General features: G+C 41.5%; 1 protein-coding gene and 2 pseudogenes across 2 annotated transcripts in view; all 3 read left to right on the top strand.

Moving 5' to 3' along the window:
- GALNT11 (polypeptide N-acetylgalactosaminyltransferase 11) overlaps positions 1–23340 on the top strand; it is a 75875-nt gene that overhangs the window by 27266 nt on the left and 25269 nt on the right. For both annotated transcript variants that reach the window (XM_067542736.1, XM_067542737.1), the window contains exons 3-8: positions 7058–7181; positions 9504–9670; positions 12817–12942; positions 16533–16782; positions 19976–20093; positions 22635–22787. In XM_067542736.1, the coding sequence (XP_067398837.1) occupies positions 7058–7181; positions 9504–9670; positions 12817–12942; positions 16533–16782; positions 19976–20093; positions 22635–22787 (938 nt within the window). The remainder of the gene's footprint in view (positions 1–7057; positions 7182–9503; positions 9671–12816; positions 12943–16532; positions 16783–19975; positions 20094–22634; positions 22788–23340) is intronic.
- Positions 521–4564, top strand: LOC137149257 (myb/SANT-like DNA-binding domain-containing protein 7; annotated as a pseudogene).
- Positions 11075–11442, top strand: LOC137149258 (histone H2A.J-like; annotated as a pseudogene).

Raw genomic sequence — 23340 nt, 5'->3', positions numbered from 1 at the left:
TGCAAACCTCATTTTCCAAGGGCTTAGAACTGCTGTTTGGACTGGAATTTGTCAAGCACTTTGCACGCACGTTGTTAGCCTGCATGCAGCTCTTCAAAACCAGTTTTAAATAATATATATGAGTTTGGCTGTGTGTCAAGAGAGGGAAAAAAAGTGAAGACATTTGCGTGAGAGCAGTCTCTAGAACAGAAACCAGTGCGATTTGGCATGACATTTTCAAGTATGTGGTCTCTAAAGCAGATGAATTGAGCAAGCTCAATGGCAGAAGAGCTTGCTGTAATCCAGAGGATGCAAGTATGACTGAGTTTAGCGCTTCTGGGCAGACAAAAGCATTGCTAAAGTCAGATGTGCAGCTACAAGGAAGGGTTTATGCCACTGCACTGATGGCTACTGCTGGACAAGGAAGGGAAGGTGACACTATTAATAGTCGCATGCCTAACCTCTGACTAATGGCTTGTCACATTGTAGTTACCCAGGTGGATAAAACCCCCAGTCCATGCAAACCCCATGGAGACAGACTTCAAAGGTGTCAACTGTGCCTTCCTCTAATGTAGTTTACCATGGTTTCAAACCCATATAAGCCGCACTGACGCATTACATCTACCCTTGGGGCGTGAGCCAGTGCTGCTACATTGGTGTAGCTTGAGGCTAAAACCCCAGTGCAGACACTGCATTCGGCGGTCACAGTGGTGCACAGCTTGTTTGAGGGAGGGCCAGGTGTGTGCCCTCTGGAGAGTCACTGTTACATGTTGTCCCTTGATGTGAATCCCATTGCCACGTCACAGTCAGCATGTTACATTTGTGCTATGAAGGGAGATAGGGACCTGTCCTTGCTGTCTTTCCCCTTCCAAAAACATTTCTACAGCTTGCATTTCTCCTTCTGTTTTGCCCCTTTCCTTTCTAATCATGCCACCTCCCTGGATGTGATGAGGCTGTCCCTGCCCTAAATCACCTGGATTTTGAATAGCTCTCCTAAGTAAGGTAATCTCTTGGGTGTGGTGCAGAAGATGATTTTAGGATTTCCTTGCTTGTTGGTTTATCAGACCCTTGACTTTATGTTGAATAAGGGAAAAAATAATTGAAGCCATTTGTTTCAGTACTTCAGGGCCTGTACCAAGAATTGAGTAAAATTTCTCAGTGAGGGCAACAGAACTCAGTGAAGTTTGGGACCAAGTAGAGTTTAAATTGTTTGGCCCCAGGCACGGAGGCCTGGTCTACACTGGCGACGGAGGTCGACCTAACGTCACTTACGTCGCTCTCCTAAAGCCTGCGTCTGTACTGGCACGGTAGTTCCGTTGATTTAAAGTACAGCAAAAGTTGACGTAATAAAACCATCTCCGCAAGTGACGTAGCGCGTAATTCGAATTTCATGGGTCGATTTTGCTTCAATGTAGACAAAGCGTAACGTAATTCAACGTTAATGGCCTCCGGGAGGTATCCCATAATGCCCCGTTGTGAGCGCTCTGCTGTTATGTGGCCACGCACACCATAAATGGCCCCTCCCCTCATGCCCTGGGAAAATCTGAATTTTCATTTCCTGTGCAGCCAGCGTGTAGAGAGCTTTGTAGCTGAACTCGTCATGGCTACTGCAAGGCTCAAACGCGCTCCAGCATGGAGTCGACCAGAGGTTTTAGATCTCATCGGTCTGTGGGGCGAGGAGTCCGTTATGGCTCAGTTCAGAGCCAGCAAAAGAAATTTGGACGTTTTTGGGAAGATATCCAAGGGCATGTTGCAGAAGGGGTACAATAGGGACGCATAGCAGTGCTACGTGAAAATCAAGGAGCTACGGCAGTCATATCAAAAAGCCAGGGAAGCTAACAGCCATTCTGGCTCCTTGCCCACAACATGCCGCTTCTATGAGGAGCAGCCTGCAATTCTCAGCGGCAACCCCATCACGGTGCCGCCTCGCAGCATCGATACCTCCGCTGCATCCCAGTCCAGGGAGAATGATGAGGACTCCATGGACGAGGAGGAGGATGAGGAGAGCAGGGTGCAGGAGAGCGGGGTGTCTGTTCTCCCAGACAGTCAGGACCTATTCCTGACCCCAGAGCAGTCCAGCAGCATACAGGACAGCACTAATGATCCCGGGGAAGGCACATCTGGTGAGTTCTTTTTTTCTTCTTCTTAGCAGTTATGTCCTTTTAACTGCGGGGGGAGGGGATTTCAGGGGTTTAGCAGACTTTACTGGGGGTTACTCCCAGAACAGATTATTTATGTGCAGAGGTATGCTCCGAGAATCATCCGTTGATATCTCAAGGAAACTTTCATGTAGGTAATCTGTTATCCTTTGCACAAGGTTTTGGGGGTGGGCAGCCTTGTTTCTTCCTCCACGGTAGGATACTTTGCCACGCCACACTGCAATCAAGTGAGTCGGAATCATGGCAGAACACAGCATAGCAGCATAAGGGCCAGGCCGGTACCCCGCTGCATGCAGCAAATCTTCTCTTTCCTGATGCGTTACCCTCAGGAAAGTGATATCGCTCATAGAATCATAGAGTTGGAAGGGACCTCAGGAGGTCATCTAGTCCAACCCCCTGCTCAAAGCAGGACTAACCTCAGTTAAATAATCCCACTGAGGGTTTTGTCGAGCTGCAGCTTAAAAACCTCTAAAGATGGAGATTCCATCACCTCCCTAGGTAACCCATTCCAGTGCTTCACCACCCTCCTAGTGAAAAACTTTTTCCTAATGTCCAACCTAGACCTCCCCCCTGCAACTTGAGACAGTTGCTCCTTGTTCTGTCATCTGCCACCACTGAGAACAGCCTAGCTCCATTCTCCCTGGAACCCCCTTTCAGGTAGTTAAAGGCTGCTATCAAATCCCCCCTCATTCTTCTCTTCTGCAGGCTAAACAAGCCTAGTTCCCTCAGCCTCTCCTTATAAGTCTTGTGCTCCAGCCCCCTAATCATTTTTGTTGCCCTCCGCTGGACTCTCTCCAACTTCTCCATGTCCTTTTTGTAGTGGGGGGCCCAAAACTGTACACAATACTCCAAATGCAGCCTCACCAAAGCCGAATAGAGGGGAATAATCACTTCCAGCGATCTGCTGGTAATGCTCCTACTATGCTATTAGCCTTCTTGACAACCAGGGCACACTGCTGACTCATATCCAGCTTTTTATCCACTGTAACCCGCAGGTCCTTTTCTGCAGAACTGCTGCCTAGCTCGTCGGTCTCCAGTCTGTAGCTGTGCATGGGATTCTTCCATCCTAAGTGCAGGACTCTGCACTTGTCCTTGTTGAACCTCATCAGATTTCTTTTGGCCCAATCCTTCAGTTTGTTTAGGTCACTCTGTATCCTATTCCTACCTTCCAGGGTATCTACCACTCCCCCCAGCTTAGTGTCGTCCGCAAACTTGCTGAGGGTGCAATCTACCCCATCCTCCAGATCATTAATAAAGATGTTGAACAAAACCAGCCCCAGGACCGATCCCTGGGGCACTCGACTTGTGACCGGCTGCCAGCTAGACATGGAGCCATTGATCACTAGCCGTTGAGCCTGCTGATCTAGCCAGTTCTCTATCCATTTTATAGTCCATTCATCCAACCCATACTTTTTTAATTTGCTGATAAGAATACTGTGAGAGACCGTATCATGGTCACCTAGGGAAGATGGCACATGTTTAAAGTACCCAAGCTAAACAGCCGATACCCTGTTCCTCTCAAATCCCCTTTTTATTGGGCTACTGAGTCACTTAAATAATTTTGCCACGGTATCCGATGAGACTATTAACCCGCCCTCGCTGTCCTCAGCTACACCTCGTCCCAAAATCATCTTACTTAAACCATGGTCATCTTACTTAAACCATGGCGCCCAGTCAGCCCTCTCATACAGGACATTTGAAATGAGCTTTTTAGAGATAATTAATCCTCTGTTTAGCAGAGGAAAGTGCTCCTGGCTTACCATCTCTGTAACGGCACAGCGAGCCGACCCTTCTGAGATGCTCATAATGGAATGCGAGTCTGGTTTAGCCTTATGCACACTAAGGGGAGTATTTTATACATTGTTGCATTTACTTCAGTTTTACGTGTCATCTGCTAACAATGGCAACATTGTGCATTTCTTTTCATTCTGTAGATACTTCGTCCTTGGCACCCCTCTCTAGAACTGCTGCAGAAAGACGATCGCAGATCAGAAAGAGGGGGGAAAAAATCAAGGGACGACATGTTTGGCGAGCTCAGGAATGCCTTCACGGCCGCTGAGACAGAGCTCCGGCTGACCTTGTCCCAGAACATGGACATGGACAGGGAGAATTGTAGAGCAGTGCAGGAGCATGAGCGCAGTACTACGCAGGAGATGCTGCGAATCATGCGCAATCAGGCAGACATGCTCAGGTGGTTTGTGGAGCTTCAGGAGGCGAGGCAGCCGAACAGAGTCCCGCTGCAGCTCCTCCAGAATGCTCCTCCACCTATGGCTTTGCTGCCGTCCTTCTCCCCCAGCCCCAAGAGGTCTCAGAGGAGAATGGCCAGGCTGCAGTACGTGGTGCACTCCACCCCGTGGAGGCAAGCAGAAAGCAGCGGCCACCACACTGACAGCTGTTCCGCAAGCAACCATGCTACCCCTTGAGACTGTGAATGAACACTCACCCCCTGCCCCCACCGACTTGAATGTTCATAAATAAAAGTTTGCATCATTTCAGTACGTCTCTTTATTAATTCATAGCTTGTTTGGGGAGGGCTTTGGAGGTACTGATATCGATGGTGGGATGGTAAGCAAAGGCACAAAACATACAGAAACAGAAATCATTACTGTGTCTCATTGCAAAACCTGGTTTTCAATGCTTCCTGAAGGCAAAGTGCTCCGCGGTTGGCTCGGAGCATATTGCTACCATCTGGTTGCTCAAAATTGGCGGCCAGTCTTTCTGCCTCCACAGCCCAACCTTGGGGGAACCTTTCCCCCTTCACTTCACACACATTATGAAGAACACAGCACGCAGATGTAACTGATGGGATGTTCTTTTCACTCATGTCCAGCCTAGTAAGGAGACTTCTCCATCTGGCCTTTAAACGCCCAAATGCACATTCCACCACCATTCTGCAAGTGCTTAGCCTGTTGTTAAAACGCTCCTTCTCGCTGTCAAGGTGCCCAGTATATGGCTTCATTAGCCAAGGGGGGAAGGGATAAGCAGGATCCCCCAGAATCACTATTGACATTTCCATACCCCCAATGTTAATTTTTTGGTCAGGGAAGAAAGTCTCCCCCTGCATGTTAGAGAACAGCCCCAAGTTCCTAGATATGCGCGTCATGCACCTTTCCAGACTACCCCACATAGACTTAGGTGAAATGACCCTTGTGATCCACAAGGGCCTGCAGCACCATGGAAAAGTACCCCTTGCGGTTTATGTACTCTGTTGCTGGGTGTGCAGGCACTAAGATAGGGATGTGTGTGCCATCAATGTCCCCCCCCACAGTTTGGGAACCCCATCACGGCAAACCCGTGCACTATGTCCTGCATGTTTCCCAAAGTCACTAGGCTTCGTAGCAGAAGTCTATTGATGGCCCTGCACACTTGAATCATGGCAACCCCCACTGTAGATTTACTGACTCCGAACTGATTCCCAACCAAGTGGTAACAGTCGGGGGTTGCCAGCTTCCACAGAGCGATGGCCACTCGCTTCTCCATCATCAGAGCTTGTCTCAAGCGAGTATTCACGTGCTTCAGGGAGGAGTACAACTCCGCACAAAGTTCAAGGAAAGTTGCCTTTCACATACAAAAGTTCTGCAGCCACTGCATCATCCCACAGCTGCATAACGATGCGGTCCCACCAGTCTGCTTGTTTCGTGGGACCAGAACCGGTGCTCCACAGACTGTAGCTGTTGCGTTACTGCCTGCAGCAATCAGGAATTGTTCTGCTCGATGGCGTGTAGCAGGGCAGTCTCGGTGACATTGCAGTTGTCTGTGCTTCAGGTTCTCACTCTCCTTTGAAAATACTCAAGGATAAGCCGAGATGTATTTGTGATGCTCACAATAATAGTGCAGAGATGAGCTGGCTCCAAGTCTCCACAGCAATGCTGAGCATGCGACATAAACAAACGGCGCAAAAATCGGTTTCCTGTTTCTTTGGGGTAAGAATGGAGGAGGAAGAAGTGTTGCATTATGGGACAGTGAAACTTGTCCCAACACTAGTCTCGTGGCTAGTTGAACTGTGGGATAGCAACCCCACAATGCACTGCTTTGAATGTCGACACAAGCGTGGCGAGTGTAGATGCATGAGCCCAGCGCAAGGAGTGTGGTGTGAACATGCTTTAGCAACTTCTAAAAATCAGCAGGTGAAAGTCAAGTCGACTTCACTCTGCAGTGTAGACATAGCCAAAGTCAGGGACAGAAAGAATGACATTGCAGGACTTTGCCGCTTATACTAGCACACTTTTTGAAACTGGATAGCTGCTTCCACCCTCCTATATCCTTCACTGCACTAAGTGAGAATTGATGCTAAGTATTTCTTCCCTATTATTTTAGCAGAAAAAACTTCCATAGCAACATAGTTATTCTTAGGCTTGAGCGAGAATGAGGGTAGATTAGGCTTCTTTGATTTTTGTCTCACTGCAGTTTCAGGAAACCTCACTAGGACCATGGTTGGAAGGATTTTCTGTGATTGCGAGGACTAGAAACTTCTTGTATTTAAATACAATCATACACTTTGCGTAACTTTAAGCTGCCATAGGTACCAGATTGATGCATCAAGTGGGCTAGATCTGACTGGTTGGTTGGGTGTTTGACACCAGTGTTTTAAACTGAGTTAAGAGTGAGATTTTTAAGGGGGAAGGAATGTGTGGGGAATAGGAAACAAGCACAAGAGGCTTTGGGGGATGTTATACTCCATTCACATACAATCTTTTTTTATTACACCCATAATGACTATTCATAGACTTCATCTATTATTGAGATAGACATTAAAATATTCACACAGAAATGTGCTTTGAAAACAGAGGTTAAAAATAGGATTTGTAAAGGCAGATTGTGGAAGCTATTCATCAGTTAAATACTTCATTTCAGTACTTGATGATTGCCAGAGGACATTTTTGACCCAATGAACTGATTTTGATACGTTTCTTTTACAGGCATGATTTTTAACGAACGCGATCAGGAGGTGAGAGACTTGGGCTATCAGAAGCATGCCTTCAATATGCTTATCAGCAACCGATTGGGATACCACAGAGATGTGCCAGATACAAGGGATGCAAAGTAAGTCTTTTATACCATTTTCTGTCCAAATATATTGTTAGGCTTTCAAGGGCTCAGTATACTAAATCATGGGACTGGAATTAAACATTTGGCAGTTACACATCTATTACATTTTGTTTTCAACATATCCATTATCACTGAAGGCAAATTTCCAGTTCTTTAATACTTGTAGCCAGATGACTTGAGGTTATTCTTTTAATTTCTAGGACTTGCTTTATCGAATACCGTTCAAAATTGGATCTCAAGAGGCAAACTGGGATAGGGTAGTAATTGTACGTAATGGGAGAATCTCTACAGAGAAAGTCAGACTAATACTACCTTAAGGCAGAATGCATATGTGTAATTTTAAGATCACCTACACAAACCATATATCTACCTACTGTACCACACAAGTCTCTTTGAATTTGGATTTTAAAATACAATATGTCCTCAAAGAAATACATGTACAGTAGAAGCTTTATAAGCTAATGATACTCAGCTGAATGGATCAAGGGGTTAAAGCAGAAATTATTTTATTTTCTGTCAGATGTTAGGTGGAGAAGCTGATCAGTTAGAAGGTATCCTGCTCAATTTAAATATGAGAAGCCATCTGGTGGTCACCTCAGAGACCTAACTTCAAATATATGGTAATGAAATGGATTAGATGATCCTTAATTGGTTATTTGCCCATTACACAGAACTAACACAGAGAGGTTCTGCATTATATCAATCTCACCTTTAGTTGATTTAATGTAGTGATCAGGGATATTTTGAGTATAGAGAAGTTTACATAGTGCCTGCATGTATTCTGTCCAGGTGTACTCTGAACTGTTAATTTTTTCCCCATAATATCCCTTTAAAATTATTTCCCCTGTGTTATTAATTACATGCTAGGTTATTTAAAAATGAAACGATTTTTACAGTTTAATTTGTTTTCCCATTTATTGTTGGAGTGAATTCCAAAAAGGTATGCGGCATGGTGAGCATAACTGCTAGTTTCACTTTTTTTAAATATTCAGTTTCACATTTTGAGTCTCATGCACCAGTACAATGCTTTTAAGGTTCTTAATTGGATTTAAACATGTTTAATTAAAAACCTAAATTGGATGTAAACTTACTAGTACAAACTTCATGAGCACTAGAATTCACAGAAAGCTATTTTATTAGATCCAAGAGGTAAAGTGGTAACTTAAATATAGGCGAAGGGGCGGAGGGGGAAAGCTTTCAGAAATAAACTGTAGGAGAGCAATCTTGCACTGATTCCAGGCAGGGCTAGATGATCTATATATGCCTTTTTCATCTCTCTCTAATTATAGACCTTATGATTCTAAGTATTGTAGAACAATTTTTAGCCTGATTTTTTTCCAGAGATACTGAGTACCCCAACTCCTGCTGAAGAGGCTGTGAATTGTGCTCAGTGCCTTGAAAATCCGACCCTTAAAGTTCAAACATTCAAGTTAATGAGTATTTTAAGGCTTGATGGAACCTAAGAATGGCAGAGTACTCTCTTATGTATACATACATGCTAACCCACATTGCTACAAGCTAATAGATGTTGGGGAGTGAGAAAAGTTATATTATATAAAACCCTTTCTTGGTGATGGGAAACTAGTGCTGTGTATCTAGTGATTCTTTCTGTTAGAAAGCACAGATTTTTCTATACTACATTACACTCAGATGGAATAAAGCAACCACCTGAATGCCCCCCACACAACCCCCACCCCCAAATCATGGTATAACTTTTGTTTTTGTTGTGGATGCTCAATTGTGTGTAAATGGACCATAGTTGTTGCCCAAAAGCACATATCCCTCCAAGAGCTGAATCCACTTGAATTCAAGTGAACCCATTTCTTGATACAACCAGAATTACATATTAGGTCCTGGGGGTTTTGCTATCACTTGATCTCCTTTCAAATGCCAGTATTGACCATTTATCCTGTATCATATCAGATTTATCTGCCTATTTCAATTTCTCTCCCTGATGTCTATAAAAGTCCTCATATTTTTGCTGCAAGACTTTCAGTGCCTTCTCTAACTATTATGTCTTAGGAATCTGACCTTATAGTATTGTATGCTCTCTAGGTAACATGTATTATATTTGTAACATGCAGCAATAAACCCTATTTATGAGGGTCTGAATTGTATGAACTGTAGATATGAGGCTAATCTATACTGTCGTGAGCCCTAATGTAAGTATTATGTTAATGAATATATCTTAGTGTAATACTGAAATGCGTAAGAACAATTTCTAATTCAATATTAGCGATGCTGTTTATGAAGCTTTGTCAGGAGGTGCATTCCTGTACAAATGTACATTGAACACAAGTGTCTTTTTGTTTGTAGGTGCAGAGAAAAATCTTACCCTTCTGATTTACCATTTGCCAGTGTTATCATCTGTTTTTATAATGAAGCACTTTCTGCATTGCTTCGGACAATACATAGCGTACTGGATCGCACTCCAGCATATCTTCTATATGAAATTATCTTGGTGGATGACAACAGTGACTTGGGTGAGTGACAATCCCAGTAAACCATGTATTGTGTAGACATGACCATTGAAAATAGTTAGGTTTTTAAACTTTGCATGGGCCATCTAGAGTTAAGTGCTGTCGTCAATAATAGTGGAGATTTAAACAGCTGGGATCAGTTGAGCTACGAATAACATATGACAATATGTAGGAAAGTTTTCTTGGCCAGCCTAGTGTTCAGAATGGCTTACACAGATGCTCCAAGAATACATTCTTCAGGCCCAAACTCTCCACAAGCATATATTTACTATTGAAAAAGAATTGCCCACACATAACCCTGTGCTGCACTCTTGTTTCCATGGCCAGATAAGTTCTGCCAGTTCATCAGTTCAGTTGTGATATAGTACCTGGGAGCAGAGTCTGGCTTTTTGGCTGGACATTACTCCTGGGCAAGCCGTTGCGGTTGTCCCAGGAGTGGTTTTCACTGTCTCTTCATGGAGCAGTGTCTAGCCCTATGGAAGTTGGAAGGGGGTCAAATCCAGTGGTGGGGCCTCTAAGTGGGTAGGTCTTTCAGAATGGAGTCAAATATTTGTCTGTGGTATAAAAATCATGCTCCAGCCCTTTCCTATAGCACGCTCTGCAAATCTAAATAAGCCACTAACTCGGAAGCATTCTGGCATTTAAATAGCTAAGCAGCAGCTGAGAAATATGTTGGTATAAACAGCAATTACAGCGGCATTGTGTGTGCTCCTTATTCTCTTGCCTTATGTATCTTTCATCTGATCCTTTTTTAAAATACATAATTAACTCCCTCTGTTTATCACCATCTGATTTGAGGCTTAAATGCTCTTGGCTGCTTTGTGAGGCTGATTACGTCTTTATGCTTTTGAATGGAATTCCCTTATTCTTATAAAGCTAATTTGTTTCTATTGAGTCAGAGCAAATGTTAGTAGGAGAGAGAACTAGGATTAAATACTCTATCCCTTGCCAATAAGCCTGCCTAATGTTTAAATGCCTGTTTTGTGGTTGTCCTCTTGAGGTCTGGAAGGAATGTGCATCCCACACCACTGAGTTTCTGGCCCAACTTATTGCTTTCAAGTTTTATAGCCTTTAAATTCAGCACTAAACTTACCTCAAAAGTGAGTTTTCAAATATTGTACTGACTAACCACAAACCTCCTTCCTTGCTACTCACGCCCTCTAACACTTCTACTATTTTGGTATGTTGCTATTTTGAAAGCCTAATTAGTCCCAAAGCCTCCATGTGGTCATGCTAATATTTCTAATTTTAAACCAGTCTAGTGTGGTTGGAGAATGGGTGGAGGTTCTTCAAATAAAAGGATTTGTGCACTCTCTCATTGATAGTGTATCAAACTAACGATGGCATTGATACCCTCTTCTGTTTGTGTTTCTGTGGTCGTGGGTGGTTGTGGTAACAAGGCTTATAATGTCAGGCTGAGGAAAACAGGGAGGCAAAGTCTCTTGTTCCTCTTGGGCTGGCTTGCAGTTCCCGGTGGGCCGTATTCATCGGCTTCTTCAGAAAGGTAATTATGCTAAGCGAGTGGGAACTGGAGCTCCTGTGTTTGTCTGTGGTGCTAGAATATCTGACTGCTGAGATTCTCGAGTTGGAAATGCTGCTTGGGATAACAAGAAAACCAGAATCATCCCCCGCCATCCACAGCTCGTCATCCGTAATGATGAGGAGCTCAACAAGCTACTTGGGAAAGACACTATTACTCAAGGGGTGTCCTGCCCAACACCCAGGCTGTACTGCTGCCTAAGAAAACCAAGAGTCATAAAGCTAAGAGCAAGTAAAACTGATCTAGAAGAAACAAAAGATCCGAATCAGTCTTTAAAATAATTTTTAAAAAAAGTTACCTTTTTCTAACTGAAGAAATTTCACAAATGAAAGAGAGCAAGGTGGTTTTGCCACCAGACAAGTCAGGGCGTTGCAATGCTTATGGTATTTATATTTTTCATTTAAAATCATTTTAACAGTTCTTTACATAAAAAAAATACAACATTGAATACAAAGCCTAAAATAGCTATTAATTCCATGTATCTGACATTTATTACTTTTGCTTTAACTGTGGATTGTATGTACTGTGCGATCATACTGTTAAACAACCCTAGATTTCACGGTTGCTAAACTGAGACTTAAAATTGTGGGAAGGGGGCACACTGCAGAGATTCTGGGCACTGCTGCTATGTATAGATATCCAGTAACAGATTGCTGTCATGTAGCCTGTTCCCCGGTACTGTCTCTGGTTTTTGTCATGGGTGCCTCTGGCTCCCAGATCAGCTCAGACACCGGAGGATACAAAATGACTTAAAGCCACCTTATCCCTTTTCCCCTGGGCTGCAAGTTTTTGTTGTGCTGCACCTCTTTAGTGCCTTGCAGTAATTGTCCTCATTCATCTCATTTAGGCCCCATCCACAACATTGTGACCACACCCCCTCCCTGCTCTCCTGCCCGAGGTAGCCCCACACCCAGCACTGTGACACCCCCTCCCCACTCTCCTGCCCCAGCAGCCCAACCATACCCAGCACTGTGACACCCCCATCTCTCCTGCCTCAGCCCTTGGCAGTGCCTCCCTCCATTCCAGGGCCACTGCCCTGAGCCAGGCACTGCAGGGTGTCGTGAGGCGCCCAGGACTCACTGCGGCAGGGAGGGCGCATGTGGGGGAGGACACAAAACGAAAGGGGAGGAGTGAGGCTGCCTGCCTGTGACCCAGCCAGGCCAGCACTGCTGCTGCCCCGAGCGAGCCGGACCTCCACCCCACATTGCCCAGTGCTCCCAGCCAGAAGTTGTTGAGCGTCTTTGCAACCCCATTTTTTATCATTTTGACCCCAAGGTTGAGAACTGCTGCTGTATAGCCAGTTGCCATTTTGTCTCTATGGGTGTCTCACACAGCAACAAGGGAAAGAAAAACACTTAATAGGATAATGTGATTGCAAAATTACAAAATTGGCCAGGGGACTTGGGATTGGGTGTAGTACCTGGAATGGCTGCACTGAAATTGAACAGAATTCATGTTGAAGTTTGTCATTTAGCATAAAGTGTATAGCTTCTAATGCAGCTTTTTTATCACTCTGCATGCTACACAGTTTTGTTGTTTTTTATTCTACGTGCAACTGCAGTGAAGCGATCCCTAAATTTGTTTCCTGTATTTGTTCTCTTGTTTGCAGTTGATTTGAAAAAAGACCTGGATGAGTATATCCAAAAAAATCTTCCAAGAAACACAAAGTTGGTAAGAAACGAAAAGCGAGAGGGGCTGATTCGAGGAAGAATGATTGGAGCATCTCATGCTACAGGTATACCCTGTTTTTCTTTCCTTTAATCCTTTTTCCATACACCTAGGCAGTGCCCTGTGTTGCAGCCATAATCTGCCAAACGAAGGAGTATTTGATGTATTCCATATGGCAATCATTAGTAGCGCTTTTTGTTTAGGTGAGAGGAATGCTGTTGAGTGATGCAATGCACTTGCTTTCCTGTAGTGGGCTGAACTTACTGCCTATGTAGCAGTCTCTTGATGGTTAGGGGACAAGGGGCAGGGAGTCAGTCAGTTTTCCTGTAAGGCAGTCCTTAGGCAGCGTCACTTTTTATTCACTATTACTGGGTGTTTTTTTTTTTTAAAGTGTGTTTGGGTTCATGTCAGTTTAGATGAAAATCACTGAGCCACCTTGGTACTCGTTCCTACAGAATTTATCAGTGTTTGTTTTGTATTTAGTTACTCCAACTTTTTTGGTGGCAGTTGATGCATTAAAACTTCCTGTGTTAAAGTGCATTTACAGGTTTAACTGTTCAAATGCTGTCATCACAGAAGATGTGGCAGCTGCTAGAAATGAAGTGTCTTCAAAAGAGTCATACTTGGTACATAATGAATGAAAGGGAAGCTCTGAGAAGATTAAGTGGCCTCCAAATGTGGCCATTTTTGCATTTAATTGAGTTTGGAGCCCTGGGGCAGGATTACGGAACATTTTTCCTATAAAACAAAAATAGATTGGGACTCTAACTTTACCTGACTGCTCAAGCAGTTGGTCATAAAAAGTGGTGTAAACAGATGGTGGTTCACAATTCTGTCTGACTAGTTTTCTTACAAGGAGTGGGGTTTTCATTAATGGGAAAATTTTCTCTATTAACAAAAAAAATTCTTTAAATTGAAGCTTTCAACTTGAGTCAGGGGAAGGAAATCCACCATCTGAGTTCCCCTTTAAGCGCTCTTCATGTGTGTGAGCTCCCCCTACAAGAAATATGAGGCACAAAGCTCAGTCTGTGCTTAGTAGTGTTGGTCAGAGCCTGCTCTCACTTGAGTGTAAATCCAGAATTAATCAGTTGATTTCAAGTGGATTTACACTGAGTAAATAAAGGCAGAATTTTGCCCATACATGTATAAAAACTTTTTATAACCTACATTTGGGGCCCAAATTGACCTTGGTGCTCCTTTAAATCCTATCAAAATTAAAACAGTGAGACAAGGAATCACTTTCTATTTACTTTTGCAGTAAATGTGTCTCTGATTTAGATTAATTTGCTCTAATTAGGAAGAGCAACAGTGGTTGATGAAATTTTTAGTAAACTTTTTTTCCCTCTTCCACCTGAGAGCCCAGCTCATTACATATTGGATAATGTGCATGCAGACTACTTTGCCTCAAATAACAGCTGTTGAAGTGTGAAGTATTTTGCCTTCTCATTAAGGCACTCTAGGAAAAACTCCCAAATAAACTACTCATTCATATGCATCACTGAACTACTTCTCACCTATGGTATTTCTGTTGTCATTACAGCAGTTCATTGGGATAGAATATATCTATGCTTTATTTACCCAGGGTACATTTTACATGGATAAATTCTTTGGCATCTGAGAAGCTGTACTACAAGATAATTTCTAAGTTATTCTGTTATTTGTTAGCATATTAATAGCATGATCCAGAAAGAAAACTACCACTGAAATTCCCAGATTGTGTTAGTACTCATTTCATTTCATAGTTAAGTTGACATTATAATTGCACTAGTCTCAGTTGTTAAAATTGCTTTCTACAAAGTCCAAAACAGTTTGTCTTGTTGATGAGTGACTTGAACATTACTTGTTACCTCTCTCTCTCTATCTGGTTTTTATACCACTCTCTTTACCATAATATGAATCAAGTCCTCTCCCATCTCTCCTCAGTTATCCCAATATCACATCATCTTTCTGTTCTAAAATAAAATTTCAGAATAATTTTACACTAAACCTGGAGATTGCTCCTTTATTCCCAATGGTCCAGAAGTTAGCATCTCTAATTGTGGTGAATAGTTCCACACAAACTAATGGCACTTACAAGAAGCATGATGCTACTTAATGTGAATAAGACTAGCAAGATCTGTCCCTAATAATATCAGCCCTGATTCTGCTCTTACACCAGGAATTACTAGGTGCAGGGCTGATGAGAGGGGGTAAAGGAGGGATAATTGTACTGGGGCCCCAAACTCAGTGGGGTCCCAAAAACATCTGTAACATCTGTGTAAATAAAGTCAAATAGGAGGGAGTGGGGCCCCAGCAAATATGAAGTACCGGGACCCCAAATTTCTCTCAAGAGGCCTGAAATTCTGTGGCCTGTGTTATGCAGGAGGTCAAGCTAGATAATTATAATGGTTCCTTCTGGCCTTAAGCTCCAAGGATCTGAGATACACCAGTGTAAAACTGGAGTGGTCAGAATCAATCAGACTCCGAGTTGAAGTGATCTCTGTGTGCATTTGTTTCATATATATAACATTTGTGTGTGTATAGAGCAACACAACTACTGTATAGGGCTAAAATACTTACCAAAATATGAAACTCTGCCAAAGGAACTATTATGAATAACTGCGCATTTGAGCAAGAAATTGCTTTAAATGTGAATAGCCAAGATTATGTTAAACTTAGTTTGTCTCTGAAGCAACTGAATGGTAGTTTCTTTTTGAGAGGTTCCTCATTTGCTTATCTGGACTTTGAGTGTTTGCCGATTACCTTCCCCTTCATTATATCTTTGGTCAGCCATGGATCCCGTGTTGCATGAGTAAGACTGCACTACCCTACTTCTGGAGCTTTTTCGGTACTGTCCCCTAATTGGCTTGTAAATGATATCTGCTCTTCAAAGTCTTCCACCCTTCTGGCTACTCATGTAGCTCTCAGACAAAGGGATGTTTTCCTTTGTTTGGCTTTTTGAGGATTGATGTGGAGGCTGTATAGTGATTGGAGAGAATCCTCTGGGTCTGGGTCTTGTCAGGGTGGTGGAGAACCTTTTTGAGCTGGGAAAAAACATCTTCAGGAATGGCGTGATCCAGGTCTCATTGAACTGAGTGAAAGGACTTGCTTGGACTTTACTGTATTTACTGTGTTCCAGGTCCCATTAATTAAAATTTTTTGGAGTGAGGGTGGAACCAAGAGTTGTCTCATTCTCACAGCTGTAGAGCCAGAAGTGCTTACCTTTATTGTTATTGCACTTTGATTCTCTCACTGTCTGTGCAGTATATAGAGAATCATATATATTACTTGGTAATCAGTATTATTGTCAATAGTAAAGTTCTCTACTCTGCTTCTTCAGGCTAGACGGTAATTGTTCTCTGCAGGAAACCCATTAGCAGCAGGAGACTTGGAGATGATTGCTGTCATCAAGGCTTTATTTGGAGATTGTATTCTCTGTTATATTTAATATATTTTGTAAAGATACCTGTAAATTACTGCTGTCTTTTTTTCCTTGGAATATATCCCAGTGGATTTTTTTAGATTGTCATCTCTTCTGGATAGGGATTGTATCTCTCTTTGTTGTGTATGCATCCAGTCCTCTGATAGATATATATATATATATATATATATATATATATATATATATATTCAGTGTTATCACAGACTTGCGTATTTTGTATGTTTTGCTCTTCTCAGGAAAAGTGCTGGTGTTTCTGGACAGTCACTGTGAAGTGAATGAGATGTGGCTACAACCTTTGCTGACTCCAATCAGAGAAGACCGCAAGACAGTCGTGTGCCCAGTGATTGACATAATCAGTGCTGACACACTTATCTACAGCTCTTCCCCAGTTGTGCGTGGAGGGTTTAACTGGGGTCTACACTTTAAATGGGATCTTGTTCCTTTGTCAGAATTAGAAGGACCGGAGGGAGCTACTGCGTCAATTAAGTAAGATTTCTGCTGTGTTGGGAAGCAAGCTGATAATTATAAGTAACCTGTGGTAAATAAAGGCCAGCTCATAACGTGCATCTTTAAAAGCAGAGACTTAAATTGACAAGGGTCTGTCTTGTTCATTTTTACTGAATTAGTTTATGAGGAAATTAAACTTTAACAGGAAAAGGCTAACCTATCCTGATTTGACTGCCTTGTAAGGGCAAGAAAAACACTATTAAAAAAAAAAAAAGATTTATATAGCACCACATTTGCCATGTTGTTCTACAGACAGATAAGATATGGTCCCATGTCCTGAAGAGTTTACAAGGTATTCTATATTAAATATGCACTATCCAGTACTTTAGTATTAGAATTATATTTTGGTGTATGTTTGGCTTAATGATGGTGGTTTTGATTATCAACTGTGCCATAGTAGTATGCTGTGTATCCATCTTGCATGAGCTCTGGAACTTTCTTGGCCAAAAGTTAATGAAATGCTAACTTTGGAAAATTCTTCTTTTTTTTGTAACAAGAAGGCAAGTGTCATGGTCAGTGATAGAAAAACTGTTACAACAGTTCTCAAAAAGCTTCCATGTCAAGATTCCATTCTTTCTGTTCAGATAGCCTTTGACTTTTTTTTCTTTTAGGTTAGCATTTGTCTTAGCATAAAGCTTTCTACTTCAGTGTGCATGGATGCAAAAACTGCCTCAAAAGTTAGCCATGGCCTCAAGCTTTGTGTCAAATGCTTTGAAATCATCCATCCTTTCTACGGTCAACCCTTCGAGTCTGGCCAAGGATCATTCTTCAAAGCAAATGACTGGGTAAAGATGAGCGCCAGGACTTGGCAGCACCTTCCTTGATGTTTCTATCTATACAAAATAAATTGACAGCATCAATCCAGTTCCTACTGGTTATGTCCATGTTACAAGATTGCTACCACCTTTAGAATCCTTATTTTAGCTGAGAGGGCAGATACTGACTAGGCACTGAGATAGAAATCTCTTATGCAGGGGGTTCCTTCCAGGAGCAATGCTGAAGTTGGCGGAGCAGTGCAGAGAAGCTGATGCTGTTTTATATATTTTCTATTTTAGAGGTCTTCAGTTTCTAGCACTGTTAATCCAACACCATTCATTGGCACCAGCTTGTCTTCATAAAAAGAAAGCTTTAATTTCCTCAAAGCAATCGAACTAATTTCTGGCAGAATGTTAGTGTTTTGTTTTATTTTATCACTGGATGGGCTGTGTGCTCTTGTCCTCCTCTGCTGTTTGAATGTAAATTAAAAATGCTTCAAGCTGACAAAAGTAGCTCCAACACTGGATTCTCTGCTGTGGTTTGAAGACTGGTGCCTCAGGTTTTCCATATATGCCCATCGCAAAGCTTGATATAAGGAAGCCAAGAAACGTCTCCAGTTATTTCTTAATAAACTGGCTCAGCAATACATCTATAAATCTTGGGAACAGGTCACCGCAGGTATTTCTGAAGTTAGAAGAAAATGACATGGGAAGAAACTGGAGGAGGATCCATTGAAGAAAATCTTAAATTAAAAACCTTGGTTAGAGATCATCTAAAATGTGCAGATGCAGTTCCTTTCTGTAGGCAAAGCTGCCACTATCTTCCATTGGAGTTTTGCTTACAGAAGGACTTTGGGATTGAGCCCAAAGAACATTTGTACTTAAATGGAGTCCCATCATCTAGGATGACTACATTTCTTGAGTTTGAGGATGACTTTCCTATTTAGAGAAGCTCTTGCGTTGCTTAAACAATATTCTAAAAGGTTCTTTAAATCTCTGAATATCACTTTCCACCTAATGGAAAGCTTTTTGTTTTGTCATCTATTTAGAAATCTTTATAATAAAATATGTTGGATTCTTCTCAACTCAGATGTTAGAGGGACAAAACCTATAGCAGAAGACGATGTCAGAACAAACAAGAGAATCCAGACCTGCCTACCATTGACATTTTTATTGTATATTTATGACTAAGATAGGAGAATGCAAATGTCTAGCCACTGCCATGTGGCATGTTTGCATTCCCCCTCCCCCTTTACACTTTGCGAGGGCAACAGCAGACCGGGACTTCCTGCTTCTATCTAAGCAGTAGTTATACAGGAGCAGTTTACGATGTAGATCATAGAATAGTAAATAGTGAACAGATGTTTATAAAATATATTGTCTCTTCTATATAGCATTTTTACTGTGTCAAAGAACTAGAAAACCTCCATAGAGAAAAATTCTTAACTGTAGAAGAGTTATAAACAATTGGGTGATAACCTGATAATTTTATTAATGATGAAACATCAGTACTCCTGATTTTAAAGTCAGTTTGTGAGACAAGATAAATAATTTGTTAATTACAGCCATTAGGTTTACTGGATTGTGTGTTTTAAGCTTGGTTCTTGTCTCACATAGAAAGGGAATTATTACTTTGTTCAAGTGATACCAGAAAGTACAGTGTACATTGGAATTTATTCTTTTTGTCCAATCAGGTCAGGCCCAGCCTATATTAGACCTTTGTTCATGAGGGGGGAATATACAATCATTTTGATTTTGTACACACATCACTGTATATTTGTACGCATAATGAACAAGTACATCCATACATTTTATATCAAGAGCAACGTCATCCATTAACCTAGAAAATGTAGGTACTGTGTCAGAGCTAAAGAGACAAAAATATAACCTGACTGGACACTAAGCAAGGTGACAATACACTTATGCTAGTGGCATCTTTGCTAAGTCATTGCAAAAGAGTAATTTGGTTTCTATGTAGCCAGTTACTTGCCTTTGAAGCAAGACTGTGGGTTTGTCTGCATGGCCTTGCAGTTTTGGACTATGGGTGTGTGGATTGCATTGTGCACTAGCATGCTGTGCTGTAACTCCCCCAATGCAGGTGATGTGGGCATAAACTAAAAGGTACCTCGTTCATGTTAACTTAATTCTATTTAAAGGTATGCATTAAATAAATATATTTTATACAATTATATGTTATGGACTAGTGAGAGATCACGGATAGTATTTATACACTTTAAAAATAAATTACAGGATCTTTGAGACCTGATCTTATTCCTTCAATTCTGCAGTCGTAGTCAATAGGGTCCAACCATCTGGATCCAGTAATAGGACTGGGAACTTGATGATTAAGCTACAGTAATTGTTTTTATTAAAATGAGTAGACAATGGGAACTCATTTTTAACTTTTTCTCTTCTAGGTCACCTACTATGGCAGGAGGCTTGTTTGCTATGGACAGAGAATACTTTAATGAACTTGGACAGTATGATAGTGGCATGGACATTTGGGGAGGAGAAAATCTGGAAATATCGTTTCGGGTAATGATTTGTTTTGTATTACAATAAGTGCTCTACTTGTTCTTTTCCCTTCCCTAAGCAGAGATTCAGTAGCACTGGAATTGCTATTTGCATAGTGAAGCTATATGGTGCCTTGATTCTACTTTCCAAGGATACTTTCAAATTACAAAGTAACACTGTCTGAAATTTCTGATCCATTATTGTTATAACTAATTTGATTGTAACTGGAAGTTTAGAGGGAAAACTGTGTTCTCCCTTTTGACTTTTATCCTGTATTTTTGACAGCACTTACCTTTAGTCAGTGTTAGTTTCCCCTTTTGTTTGTTGCGTCTTTCACACAGCATATGGGGAGAGACACACTTAAAAAAAGAAAATGTGATTTTAACATTTCTATAGGCTTATAGGGGACTTTACAAACACAATAGAATCCCATCTCTGAGGCGCTTGAAACACAGTTTAGACCGGCATGTACAAATTAAGGATCACGCATAAGATTAATCTCAGAGCTGTTGAAGAAAGATAGGCAGAAAGTTAGTATCAGCAGCTTCCACTGTAGTTGGTTCACTAGGATTCTTCTATATTTTGTCTCCTTTGTTCTCAGCATAGAGATGAGAAAAAAAATTAAACTGCTTTGAACTTTTTAAGAGCAAGTAGTTTTGGAAAATGTCACTGCCTGCACCTTTTGGTTTATAAAGAATGTTGATTCAGTCATTAGATATGAGTAAATGTGAGGCAGGAACTCATTAAGGAAGCCAGCAGTGGCAAATGTTTCTTCGCTCCTGCTGCACAAAATCTACAAAATAAAGATGCTTCAAAGACGTCTGTTTGCAAATTGAGTCATTATAGGGACAAAGAGCGTAGGTCGCATTTACAGAATGTGGGGCCATATGCTGGAAATCAGTGACTTTGAAAACAAATTTGGGGTTGTGGTGGAAAACCAACGGAATTGGGGCTCCAATTGTGCTGCTGTGTCTGCAGGCCTAATACGATCCTTCTATGTATAAGAAGGAGAATACTGGGTAGTAGGGAGGTAGAATTACCTGTGTACAGCATTGGTGAGATCATTACTGAAATACTGTGTCCTGGTACAGCAGTCACACTTTGAAAAGGATGTTGAAAAATTAGAACGAGTTCAGAATAGAGTTGCTGGAAGAGTTCAGGGCCTGGAAAATCTGCTTTCCAGTGAGACAAATAGATTGAACTTCCTAAGCATCTTATTCAAGAGGAGGGTCAGAGATGACTTGATGAGTCTGTAGGTATCTACTTGGAGAAGATTTCTGAGAGTCAACGGCTCTTTAATCTAGAAGACAAACACATAGCAAAATCCAGTGGCTGGAAGCTGACGTTAGGAAAAACTTAGAATAGAAGCAAGGTGCAAACTAAATAAAGATTGGATATCCTTTTAAAACCAATGTTCTAGCTCAAACAGAAGTTATGGGCTTAATGCAGGAATTATTAGTTGAAATTTTCTGGCCTGTTATGCAGGTCAGATTAGATCATCAGAATGATCTCTTTTGGCTTTAAAATTCTTGAATTGTACTTACCAGAAAGCAGGTCAAGTAAGGCAAACATTTTTACGTGTAATCCTATATGGGTAACTGAATTACATGCATCTACGTACGGTACATTTGGAAAACCTGTCTTAAACAACCACTTACAGGATTTAACAGTATTTGCTTAACAGTTTTATTAAGGTGGAGAAAAATGTACTTGTTAAGTTTGGAGTTACACCGAAATGGACAAGAGATTGACTAATGAGGATGGTGGCCTGTTGTACAGGTTACTGTGTTTGCAGATGTACTGTAACAGGAACAGCAGGGATGCTGGAGTTAAGGTTAAATAAGTGTCCATTCTAATGCCTGGTCTACACTTGAAAGTTATACCAGGATGACTGTCAGTTGGAGGTGTGATAATTTTTTTAAACCAATTTATAGTTATACTGGTATAAGTACTAGTGTGGACACAGTTATAATGGTCTAGACTCTAAAGGGACCTTAAACTAGTTATTCTTCTACCCGTATGGGAATAGATATGCTGATATAAAGCACCTTTATACCAGTATAATGCTCCACACTAGCGGCGTTGTACATGTATACGTAAGCCTTATCTGCAGTACTTGTCTGCAATACTGAGTTAACCTGTATTGTCACTTGTAACTTTCTAAAACTTTCACTTATGGTTTGACATGTTCTATTTGGTCTTTTGTCTGAAAACTAAATATTGAAAGCTTGAAAAACATTTTGGCTATTTCTAAAGGAAAAGAGAGTGGGAGAAAATATGTGCTATTTTTAAAAACTGCTTGCAACATTTTATTTTGAACAGCCCTATAAAGTGGCAAAGAGGTGATCTGGGCAAATTGATATGAAAATTGCCCTTTTCGAAGAGTAAAGCCCTGCCTTTTTCCACCCATAGGAAATTGGTTTTGATTTAATGGCGAGATAAGCCTTTAAAAACTGAATACTAAGCAGACACAATTCTACTATAACTATCCCCTTAGAAAAAAAAAATCCTGAACCTTTTTTGTGCTGTACGGTGAGGTGTCTTCTTCTTTCTTGTGGACAGATCTGGATGTGTGGGGGTAGACTTCTAATCATCCCTTGCTCCAGAGTAGGACACATATTCCGTAAAAGGCGCCCCTACGGCTCACCAGGGGGGCAAGATACCATGGCACATAACTCTCTGCGCCTGGCACATGTGTGGATGGATGAATATAAGGTAAAACACAATTACTGAGTTGGAAATAGGAATGTTAATTTAATTGTTCCAAAAATGACCAGTTTATGATGACACACACCTTCCTTTCTCTAACAAGATACCATCTATGCACGAGTCTCGGTCATGTGACTTGGCTTCTTAGTGTGAGATACACAGAAATTCCCAAGCTCTATAGATCTTTTTGGCCTCTAAGGCCAGCATTAGAGACTAAGGATACCAGCCAATCCCACTTCCTGTCCAAGAAGAACTTCACCTACTGATTATATGAGTATACTATCTCAGTACTGTGCTTTTTATTTCCCTTTGTATTAGCTGTGGAGTTCTTCAGCTTCTTCCATTCTCGTTCTCTGAAAATTGCCAGGGTCTTTTGTTACGGCAGATTAAAGGCGGAAGGCAGCTCTGAAGATAGTTCCATGTTTATACATTTAATAAAAATATTTAGTGCCAAAATAATATTGACTGAAGCTGTACTGGGATGAATGATACAAAGTGAGATGTAGAAAGATAGTCTGTTTTCCTCTGTTTTGTTCAGCAGAGAGCACAACAGCAGCAA

This window comes from Emydura macquarii, unplaced genomic scaffold (genome assembly GCF_026122565.2).
Source record: "Emydura macquarii macquarii isolate MOO-44397 ecotype Brisbane River unplaced genomic scaffold, CSIRO-AGI_Emac_v2 contig_719, whole genome shotgun sequence".
NCBI lineage: Eukaryota > Metazoa > Chordata > Testudines > Chelidae > Emydura > Emydura macquarii.
Note: the sequence above shows the minus strand (reverse complement) of the source record. Positions and strands in the feature narration are given on the sequence as shown.